The sequence below is a fragment of the Euprymna scolopes genome, chromosome 19 (assembly GCF_053919585.1).
Source record: "Euprymna scolopes isolate OS-2025 chromosome 19, ASM5391958v1, whole genome shotgun sequence".
Classification (NCBI taxonomy): Eukaryota; Metazoa; Mollusca; class Cephalopoda; order Sepiida; family Sepiolidae; genus Euprymna; species Euprymna scolopes.
This window is the reverse complement of record NC_136500.1, coordinates 23,182,447-23,194,765: the sequence shown is the minus strand read 5'-3', so window position 1 is coordinate 23,194,765 and position 12,319 is coordinate 23,182,447. Positions and strand designations below refer to the sequence as shown.

General features: G+C 33.1%; 1 protein-coding gene across 8 annotated transcripts in view; it reads right to left on the bottom strand.

Annotated features, from left to right (window-relative positions):
• The window catches only part of LOC145303489 (uncharacterized), a 731,279-nt gene that overhangs the window by 439,194 nt on the left and 279,766 nt on the right, over positions 1–12,319 (bottom strand). For 7 of the 8 annotated variants that reach the window (XM_080144908.1, XM_080144909.1, XM_080144911.1 and 4 more), the window contains 3 exons: positions 4,381–4,491; positions 3,670–3,780; positions 3,015–3,125 (listed from right to left, as the gene is read on the bottom strand). The exons of the other annotated variant lie outside the window; for it this stretch is intronic. In XM_080144908.1, coding sequence (XP_080001034.1) covers positions 3,015–3,125; positions 3,670–3,780; positions 4,381–4,491 — 333 coding nt within the window. The remainder of the gene's footprint in view (positions 1–3,014; positions 3,126–3,669; positions 3,781–4,380; positions 4,492–12,319) is intronic. 8 annotated transcript variants of the gene reach the window in all.

Genomic DNA, 12,319 nt, shown 5'->3' with positions numbered 1-12,319 from the left:
ATTTAGCTTAAATTTGCAGTTCTTGAAAAAATTACAAGTGCAGAGTTTCTTTTTGCCGCCTGTATATATATATGCATATATATATATATATATATATATATATATATATATATATATATATATATTCATATATATATATATATATATATATATATATGTATATATATATATATATGAGAGATGACAAAAGACCCGATAGTCTGATGGTGGTTTGCATTGCAAATGGTGCATCACTTCTATGGAATGAGGCTTGTGCTGACACTTTTGCACCCTCGTCATTTACAGAATCAGTGACAAACTCTGGACATGCAGTAGTCGAGAGATGACGTTGGTAAAGTGATTAATGACAAAATCTGAAAATCTGCTTGTATCACATTTAAATCCAATTGATTTCACAGAGATACTGTCACTTAGGGATGCTGTTGGCAACTTCCATGTAGTCCCTCCCGCGTAAGTAATCCATATCTTTCTAAAAAGAATTCTAATTAGAAAGATATCGGAAGAAAACGAATGCAAACAATAATCATCTGAATCATGCGAAATGAGTGAATGGTGATGCCCTATGCCCTACAACAACAGCAGCAGCCTCAGCTGCGTCAACAAAGAACTGCAAGCAAAATATGCTTGTTTTCTCCCGTTTGAACCGATTGCTGTGGAGTGATAGGCCCCGCCACACACATCTTCTTTTATACTCTATGTTTATGCCACACTGAGGACCATCGTGAATTGACTTGGCTCCATCGCCATTATTTGTGAGCCTGTGTAACGTTACACACCTGTTAACATCGTTGCAAGGAAACAACTTACAAGGAAATAAAAGTTCGACTTACATTTTTAACAAAAAACTTTTATTTACAGGTACTTTCCAGTAAAACGCCTTGTCTCTTGTTCAAAAGTTTTTTTGTACTCCAATGTACGAACATGCCAAACACAAAGTATTCTGTACCTGTCCGGCCATGTGTAGCATGTATCTTTTCCTGTTGCTATTAGGCTACCCGTTTAACAACTCTGTTTCTTATTTTTATAATATTTTTCTTTCCTTCGTCCTCGCACATGGCTCGGTCATTTGCATACAGCTGCTGCTGTCATACACATGTCCATGCTCTGCTACACCTGCTCTCAATCTGCCCAGCTAGCAGGACATTAGATTAAACTTCACGATCTTAGAACTAATTTGCATATTAGCATTAAAAAAGGACATTTCGTTGATAAACTATTATTCAGTTTTTATTTATTAAATAAATATTCTCATAAATATTCGAATTAGTGAAATGCATCTTTGTAATCTCTATATATAAAGTAGTTCTAATTGAAAGGCAGTCTGTTCCTATTTACTAGCCTCCCCACGAGAACAGAGTTAGATGGAAGCGCTCATTAAACTAAAGAGCCCAACGAGTGTTCTAGTGTTTCCTAAACAAAATGGTTCCTTGTAACATTGTATCATAATTAGGTCAAAAGATTTTGCTGATTTAAAATTTCATTTAACAAATAAAAACCTTTGTTTTTGAAAATCTTTATTCAGACCTATATGACTTTTAATCTCTGTGATTTTTTTCTGCTCTTCAATGAGCTTATAAATGCGCTGCTTGTAAAATTCCTCAGGTTTTAATGTGAAATATGAATCTAAATCATTTTAAATCTCGTCTCCTGGTGTTGACCTAAGATCACCTAAGAGGTTGGTAATAAATAAATGAAAATTCGAAGGGGCTAGGACAGGAGAAGGTGCAGTATAGCGTAACATTTCCCAACGAAATTCTCCGAGACAAAATAATGATATCGAATAATGATATCAAAGAAAAATATGAAATAATAATATCAAATAACAATGTCATATAAGAATATCATATAATAACATCAAATACCAATATCAAATAAAAATATCAAATAATAATATCAAATAAAAATACAAAATAATAATATCAAATGATATCAAATAAAAATATCAAATACCAATATCAAATAAATAAGAAATATCAAATAATAATATCAAATACCAATATCAAATAATAATATAAAATAAAAATATCAAATAATAATATCAAATATTAATACCTAATCTATCTATATATGTATATAAAAGTGAACCTGTCTATGTGTGTGTATGTGTGTGTATCTGTGTGTGTACATTTTCCTACGCAATATTTCTGTCAATTTTCAGTCTACAGACTCGAAATTTGATATACAGGGTACTGAGATTTAGAGAAAATCTTTGTAATCCGTTTTCGGACAGAAATTTGGCTGTTAAGGGGTCAAAGTTCAACGATTTGACCTTTTAGAACTCTAGCAAACTCCTCCACCAATTTTAGGTCTAAATACTTGAAATTTTAGATGTAGGTTCCGTGGACATGGATCTCACTTAATAACTTGATATGAGCCCAAAACAATAAATGTTAAGGGGTCATAATAGGGGTCAAAGTTTAAAAAAAATTGCCCTCTGCGGTCTCTACCAAATTACTCAGACAATTTCTGGTTTAAACATTTGAAATTTTACATAAAGGGTATTCAGAGATAGGGCAAGCTTTTTAATCGATTATGTTTAGCTACCAATATATAAATATATGTATATGTATGTATGTTTGCATGTTTGCCTAAAAATTTCGACAGAGGTGACAGATTTGTACAAGATCAGTATCGTTTTGAAGTTCGACCTTTCAGACGACAAATATCGAAGAATTGATTAAAAACATTAATATCTTCATCTTCAACTGGGCACTTTTCTACAGGGAGGGTCGCTTTTTTCGCCGATATTTTCGAAAGTTATCCTCTCCTTTCGATTGTCTAGCCTTAATTAAAACTTACGCCACTTTCGGTTTGGCAGTGGTCGTAACAGCAAAGACCTCGTTTTTCCCCCGTTCTTTCCCTTCTTTGCGGTACGGGTTCGAGCCTGCCTTCCTACTGCCACTTTTTTTTTTGTTTTTGCTCAACATACACATCCAAACACCCGGGCAACGCCGGGCTGAAATGCTAGTACTAATATAAAATAAAAATATCAAATAATAATACTAAATACTCACGTTTGATACAGTTCAGTCCTTCATATCCATTTTTGCATTCACATCGGTAATTAGTTTTCTCTGGAATACATTTCCCACCATGTTTGCATGGATTCACCTTGCAAGGATTAACTATGAAAGTAAAATTTTAATATAATGATAAAACAGAGTATATTTACCTATATATATATATATATATATATATATATATATGAATAAAAATAGATAGTATGGGGTAATGGGAGAGAAAAATCCTATCGCATTCGAAAAATATAAATGTTTCCTCCCCGTGATTAAAATGATTTAGGAAAATTAAGTTAAAACCATGATGAGCCAAAAGATTTTCTTGCTACATTTTGTAAAGATGATCAATTATAATGTGCTGAAAAATATATATATATGTGTGTGTGTGTGTGTGTGTGTGTGTGTGTGTGTGTGTGTGTGACTTCTTGAATGTAGGTCTTGGAATAAATATTATATATAGAAATATACGGAATAAAAAGATATAAATGTCCGTTTTTAGTATGAAAATTGATTTTTGAAACAGTGTATCTTTAGTATATATTAATTAAATTGCTGACACACAAACAAACAGGAATACGACTTTATATATATATATATATATATATATATATATATATATATATATATATATATATATATATATATCACTTACTTTTCACACAGTGGTCTCCATGGAAACCAGCTTTGCATCTACAGAAAAATCCGTCTTCATGATTGACGCAAGTTGCTCCATTTTTACAAGGATTTGACATGCAGCTATCAACTGCAATGAAACAAAGACAAAACATGAGTATTTTTAAAGTATATGAGTATCGATCGTGTCAGACGCTTCAGGAGTTTTACTTTTTCAGATGCAATTCTTTAAATCGTGTGGCACATATTTGTTTAGATTGGATTTGAAGATGACCATGTTGTAGTGTGCATGAGAACATGTTTTACACAAGGGAAACCCTCGGAAAAAATCTCTGTTCATGGAATTTCCGATGTTTTTTAACCACTCGGAGGAAGAATGGAAAGTTATTTACAGTTATGATAAATAGACAAGTTCTTGCTGTGAATGTCAGATGAGGAGATACCAGAGATTGAATCTCAGTCAGGCAACTTTCATGAAAATGCAAAATAAAGAAAAACTAGCGACATCTTTTACTAGATTCTGAAGGCAATTTTGTCAAGGCAAGAGTGCACTGAGCGGTGTATTTGCGCACCAAAATGGAAGGCCTCAACAACAAAAAAAAAGTGTATTTAGGCATAATCACAAGGTATCTGGTAGAAATTTTACTCAGCAGTTTGATCTCATATTCTGCAACAGTATCTATTAATTCATTTCTGAACCCCAGATTATTCGCACATCAAAAACACTTACCAATTTGGCATTTTGATCCCTTGAATCCCATCTTGCATATGCATTTATAACTGTCTTTTACATCGACGCATTTGCCACCATTTTCGCATGGTTTCAGACCACAAGCATTCACTGGAAAGTAGAGAGAAAAACAAACGAGATAACTAGAGAATGCCTTCTACGAAATTGAATGAAAATATATGATTAAAATGACTCGGAGTTGGCTGGGTGTAAAGTAAGCTACAAGATTCAATGTGAAAAATAAATCTTATAGTAAATAGTTATAGTCCGGGAAATATGCAAAAAATATAATTTCGTGGAATCCTCCACAACTTTGAATTTCATAAAAAAAATATGAAATTATACTCGCCTTCTTAATTACAGAAAAAAAATTATTACCCAACAGCAAATATGAATTTAATCTCAAAACAAAAATGTTAACTAATTTCAAAAATTAAAAACATCATTGTCTAAATTAATTGCACTAATTTTGTGTCCCCTTATGAAGATTAAAACTGATATATAAAAATACTAAACAAAAATTTCTTACATAGTTTGGATTCTAGAAAATGTCTAAAATTTAAGGCTTGAGCTTAAGGAGTCTTAAGAAGAAACTAAAATTAGTGTCCACTAACTATGGATAAAATGCAATCCAAATCCGAAAAATATGACTTTTCAAATTTTAGCTTTTTACCCATATTTTGCCGCCTAAAACGTCTTTAAAATACTGAAAGGAAAAAGGCCTGAAATTTTTGAAATAATTAATAACTGATGTTTAATACGTATTGAAAACAAAATTAAAAATTGTAGATATCTTAAGTTTCACAAAGAGCTTCAACCTCCTTTTTACTTCATTTATATAAAACTAAATAAAACTAAATATAGTCCTCGTTTGGGCCCTTCACAAATAAAAGCTGTGCTTCAAAATTTATCATGATTAGTTATTTAGCTTTGAATTGAATCTTGTAGATGCATCTTTTTAACAGAAGTTATCTTCAATTAATTGCTGTGCAGCTGCGTACACGTAGGTTTTACTTAACCCAGCTTTAATCTTATACGTCCACATATGTGTGTGTGACACAAAAAACTTTCCTTCTAGTAAAGATGTTCGCATGTTAATTTCACTTCTTTTTTTTCATTTTGCTTCATCTTTTTTTTCTAGGGGGTGGGACATCCAACCAGATGTCTAGCATTCACCCATATTTTAGCGAGTTCAACCAAGAGATCTTTTCAGGATTCTAGCCGTCCCTTTCAGTGCAATCGTTTGTATTTCACTTGCAATTGGTTAATTTTTCTTAACCTTTTTCTTCTAGGGGGTAGGATATCCAACCAGATGTCTAACATTCACCCATATTTTAGTGAGTTCAACCAAGAGATCTTTTCAGGATTCTAGCCGTCCCTTTCAGTGCAATCGTTTGTATTTCACTTGCAATTGGTTAATTTTTCTTAACCTTTTTCTTCTAGGGGGTGGGACATCCAACCAGATGTCTAACATTCACCCATATTTTAGTGAGTTCAACCAAGAGATCTTTTCAGGATTCTATCCGTCTCTTTCAGTGCAATCATTTGTATTTCACTTGCACTTGATTCACAGGGTATGCGTGCTATGTACTTTTTAAAGTTCTTTTTCATAAGCCCAGTTGCTCCTATGGTGACTGGTATAATTGAAACCTCTTTTAATTTCCAATTTTGTTTCATATCATACATAAGTCCCTGATACTTTGTTATCTTCTCCCTCTCAGCTCTGTAAAGCCCTGTATCATTGGGTACAGTGAGTGTGAATCCTTGAATGCCGTGTCAGGCCATTTTTAGATTTGCAGATTTGATCACAAATATGATAAAAGCACTGGAGATTGTACTGTTATAACCTCATCATAAAACTTGATCCTGTCTTTGGTTGTGTGATTCAAGATGGTTTATAAGTTCAGCTTTTGACAGAAGGAACCTATCACATAGATTTCACTTAAATTCCTGCTGTATAATCTCTGAGTCTATACTTTCATCTTACTTTTTGGAGACACGTTTTAAGACAGCATGATCTACACGCTAGTCTTCGAAATGCTTAGATCTTTCTCTTGCGTTTTTGCTCAGTGATGGTCGGTCTTCTAATTGTGTTTCTCAGTTATTTATATTCATCTCAAGTAGTTTCAAATTCTTTTACAGGGCACCCTTAAACCTTTTCTTGGTTTATGCCGTTGTCATGTAAATCTATATACTAGCAGGCCGCCCGGCATCGCCCGGTCGTAAAATACGCTTAAATATGGTATTTTGATTAATGCAGATTTCGTATTTATTATTATATTATATTGTACCCAATACATATAGTAATGATTTAAAGAGTTTTACAAAAATCACTCCTGCGCCACCACTGAGAATCGCTGCAAAAACGTTTAGCTTATGATTTACTTTTTCCTTTGACGTAAATGCCTGAGCTATGAAGACATGTTTATTGAAAAGCTAAAAGTTAAAACATGAACCAATAGCTATTATGTTACGCATGCATATTCGTAATGCTGCCATTCGACCATCACCTGGCAAATTCCATTTTTTTTTAATTTTCACAATTTTGCACCGATTTTTCCCGGCTAAAACCCAAATATAAAGTTTAGCATGGGTCTGAATACCCTATACATTAAGTTCCATGTCTGTAGACCAAAAACTCGCAGAGGAGTTTGGTAGACAACATTTTTTAAACAAATATAAATACGCATGCATAAATATATATAGAAAGAGGTTTATTTTACTATAAACTTTTTTATGCAAATATAAATCCTATAGAATATCTGTATGAATATAATTACATGTAATAGTTAACTAAAGATGATCATCCCATAAGAAACCCAACAAAACTAATAGGGAATTAATTAAAATGAATGTTTAAAAGAATATGCAAATTAGCTAGATCTTTTGCAGATGAATGAAATTTCATTTTCTTTTGTGTGTCATCGGCCAGAAGCGAAACCGAAAGCAAATTTTTGTAAGCAAAAAAAAAAAAAAAAAAAAAAAAATAGCATGGGTATTCAGCAACCAAAGTCCATATAAAAATAAAATAAATAAATTTGGGATTGAGACATGTTTGGAAAAATATCTTTGACTTATTGGCAGTTTCATAAAATATTTTTCTATACAAAATCCGATCCCGCATTTTGCTAATTCCTACCCTCTGATGAGAAGGAAAGTATTTATTCGAAACTCCACGAATTAAAGACTATCCACTTATTAAGTGTCTCCTTTTCAGATTAAATATGTTTTTAACTCATTTCAAGGTGTCTTTTTAACATGTTTTATGAACTATTTGCTCTTATTATAAGCTCCATCTCCTACTTGGTTTTATCGAGCTTTTACATCTGGTTGAGATTAATTTATAAATATTAATTCTTTAATGTTTATAATATACTTTAGTTTTACCATCTTGAGTCATTTTGGTCAATTTAATTGTAATTTTTATTTTATATATATATATATATATATGTGTGTGTATCTTGATTCTTTACACACTATGTTGATTTATGTGAGCATTTAGAGAAAGAGTGACTTTATTTTTTTAGTATTCTCATCAAATAAATTTTCTTTACTTCGATATAATAACATTGATAACTAGCAGGGTCCGTGGAAATTCCACAGAATCAGAAATATATTTAATCAACAGATATGTTTTGGTAAAGCTGATTTTTTTCTGGATAGAACAAAAATTAGTTATTTCAACAGAAAAACCAATAACATTCAGCAAATATGCGTTCATTAACATTTATATGAAAATAGTGTCCAATATATTTTAAATATAGAACTGACCCAAATGAAATGAATTAATAAGGATTAATAAATGCTCAGAAAGTAATATTGTGCTACATGATTCAATACAAATAAGAAAATCACATTTAAGAGACAATCCTTTACAAAATAATAATAATAATAATAATAATAATAATAATAATAATAATAATAATTTTAAATTAACCCCCGCACCTCCACCCCAAAACATTGTAGTGTTGGCTTATGCCACATCATACCAAATAATGAAGAAGGATCAAGGAAGAATAGAAAGACCGAGGAGAGAAAGCAGTAACCAAACCTCCATGATGAGGGCAAAGAGGACTGGGACGTTGGGGAGGCTTGTTGCCATCCAAATTACAGTGGAGTCTAATAGTCACTACCAACAATAATTTCCCCCACTCTTTATCTGTGCCTAAACCTAAATGTAGATTCCATGAACAAAGCTTCTTTCTTAGAACTGCACGCCTGTGGAATTGTCTTCCGTTTTCCTGCTTTCCGGCTGACTACAATATGGTTGTGTTCAAGTCTAAAGTAAATAAGTTCTTGATGAGCCGTTCCATATAAGTTATTAAATTTACCAAATTTTCATTACTAATGATTACTATATTGACCAATTTCTACTGTACACTCTTTAACCCTTATCCTTGAGTGGCCTCTGGTCCTTGATAATGTGGTGATGCCTTTGTAAAAAAAAAAATTAAAAAAAAAAAAAACAAGAAATCAATGATAAATGGGTGTTGCAATGACGCAAACTAATCAGTAAGTGTTATTGAAAGAGGCAGGTATTGGAAATCTGGGGAAACTTTTTTTCACTCAGACTCCAGGGAAGACCACAGGTTGAGGGCTACCATGTTGCATTCAACCGTAAGCAAGCCAGCGGAACAGTGTTCCACAGGCAGACAGTTCTGGGAAAGAAGCTTTGTTCATGGATTTGCATTTAGATTTAACCACGAAAGTGGAGAAAATCGTTTATAATGGTTGTAGCTGGTCGAGTGTTTTTGTGAAAGTTTGTTTGGAGTTCAGTCGAGCACTAGCCATGAAAATAATGATATAGCAGAGGCAGGCTCACAATGTCTCTTCTATGGGAAAGAGGTTGCAGAGAAGAGAAAAAATCATCACCTGCTGCTTTGTTTTTCGAAGCAAGAAAAAATAAGTGTGAAAATTCGAGTTTCGGTTTTTAAGTTTATTTGTCTGAGCTTAAGGGATCTTCTCTTCGATTTTCGTTTTTTATTAATTGTAGGTTTGTGTTGGTGCCATTATGCAGACGATATTTTTGGATCCATCATAATCAAACAAAGAAACACATGGCCTTGTTATCATGCTAAAACAGAGTTAATCAACGTTTGATTCCTCAAGATCTTTTTTCTATACAGGATATTTGGAAAACAGATGGATCAACAATGTTCTATATATGTAAATCATGGAAAATACCCTCAGAAGCATAGGTTCGAAACTGCTTGATTCTCGAGTTATCGGTCATTGAAGCAAATATTGATGAACATTCTTGATTATAAACATCTAACATTATCTTTATTCTCCTTTTTAATTTTGCTGGGAATGGATCATCCTACTCGATGCAAAACATTCACCTGCTACTTCAAAGACTCCATTTAAGATTCTATCCGTCTCTTTAAGTACAATTGCTTGTATCACTCTTGCACTTGGTTCACTGGGTATATATATCAGGTCGTTTTTGAAATTTGTTTTCATGAGTTTCGTTGCTCCTATAAATACATGAATAATGGAGATCTTCCTAAAATTCCAGTTTCTTTTTGTGTCGTACATAAGACCTTGGCATTTCGTTATCTTATCCCTCTCAGCACCATTAGGGACTTTAACTAGGGTTACTATTTTCTCCATCCAGGTCCATAGCATTGTGTCAGGTTTCTCTGTTTTCTAGGTATATGGCACTAAGGATTACATAGTCATAGTGGATGGTGTAGGACTGTTAAACAGTCCTTTTTGTATATCCTCCCAGGACTTACTGCCACACTGAATATTTAACATTTTACAGATGGTTTAGCAGAGATATTTAGACATTGCATTGTGTCACAATAACTGTTGCCGACAGAACCTTACAGTTTGATGTCAGGTGGCTCACACTCTCTGCTTCTGTGTGAATGAACGTGACATATCGTTATTGTTTAGCACAGGGGCCTCCACACTATGGTCGGCAAACCAGATCCAGCTTGCTGAAGTCTTTAACGTGGCCCGCTGAGCTCTTATGAAAAACGTAAAAATAGTCAGGAAAAGTTTTACAAATGGAAATGTGTGAAAATAGGGTGTTCTTTTTTCTTTGCCTAGAGACTGTTTAAAAGAAGGAAGTTTTGGTGAACCAATCTCACTAACAAGCAAAGCTAATTAGCAAAACGGTATAAAACATGAACAAGTAATTTTTTATTTTTTTTATTTTTTTGATTTTGTTCCGTGTAGTTCTAAAAAGTCCACAATTTACCCCCAGCCCCGTTCAAAAACTTTGGAGACTCTTGATCTCGCACGTACATTGTGTGCGATAATACATAGGAGAAACAATTGGCTAATAAAACTGTGTGCTCAAGCAACTCTCTTGAAATGCAATATTTCCATTTCCTGTCCAATACAATTGTTGTAATCATGTATTGTGTTCTGCATAATAATGGCCAAATCCTTTTGCATACTCTTGTATTTTCTTGCTTTTCTCATTATGTTGTATTATATGATTTTTTTTTTTCATTTATATTTATATAATCATAACTTTTGTCACTTATCTTTATCAAGACAGGTTATATCCTGCCAATATGGCCTTCTGAACTCTTGATAATAATACAGTTGTCATTTACTGAATTTTATTTTATATATCTTCACCTTTCTTTGCCATACATCTGCTATGAGGATATTGGATTCTGAACAATATTACTGGGAAATGAACATTTTGCACGGGGAGGGGGAAGGCGTTCCAAAAGTAATGCTTCATATTTTTTGATTCTGCTCGAATGGATCAGAAAAAATTGCAAATTGCATTGCTATGATGACTGATCTCGTGCGTTTATGACCTGAAAGTTTCATCTCTCTGTTGCAGATATTGACGGTGTGGAACTAAGAAAGCAATCCCTGTCAATTATGTGTGTCAGTAGCAGAACCGCATCATTGAACTACTTTATGAAGAAAAAATTGAACCAATCAACATTCACTGGCACATACACTGGCGAATCCAATGCAGCACAGTTAGGAGATGGGTTCGTCGATTTCAGAGGCAAAGATTTGAGTGACAAAGCGTGATGTGGACTTTTACGACCAAGGCATCAAAAGAGGCCGGTAAAAGTGCATTGATAATAGTGGTGACTATGTAGAAAAATTACTTCTTGAACACAAAAGGTCAATCGTTTTAATGATACCACTCCCGCCTTTGCAGCTTTTCAACATTTTAGCTTTTGAGTTAAAAAGTAGGATGCCTTGCTTTAGAACAACCCTAATATAATCATAATCATATCTAACTTATATCGTCTCTTCTTGCCTTAAAGTTGATGTTAACATACATATATTATTATGTTAAAGCTGAGTTAATTAATGTTTTATTTTTTGATATATTTTGATCATGCAGAATACTCGCTAAAACATTCATCAGTTTTAGTCGTTTCGTTCAGCTGAAATTCTGCAGAAGCACACAAAAATAATCACAGTGATACCTTACTCAAAAACCTTAAATATTTTACGGATATTTTTTTTTATACTTAAATTATATATATATCTATATATCTATAAAAGTGAAAGTGTCTGTGTGTGTGTCTGTGTGTGTACATTTCCCTACGCAATAACTTTGTCAATTTTTAGTCTACAGACTCTAAATTTGATATACAGGGTACTGAGATTTGGGAAAATCGATCTGATCGGTTTTCGCCCAGAAATTTGGCGATTAAAGGGTCAAAGTTCAAGGATTTGACCTTTGGGAACTCTACCAAACTCCTCCGACAATACTGGGTCTATACACTTGAAATTTCAGATATAGGTTCCTTGACTTCACTTAATAACTTGATTTGAGCCCAAAACAATAAATATTAAGGGGTCATAATAGGGGTCAAAGTTTAAAAGAGTCCGCTTTATTTTTTGCTCAACATACACCTCCAAATACCCAGGCAACGCCGGGCACTCATGCTAGTGTATATATATATATATATATATATATATATAACGAGGAAAGATAGAATAA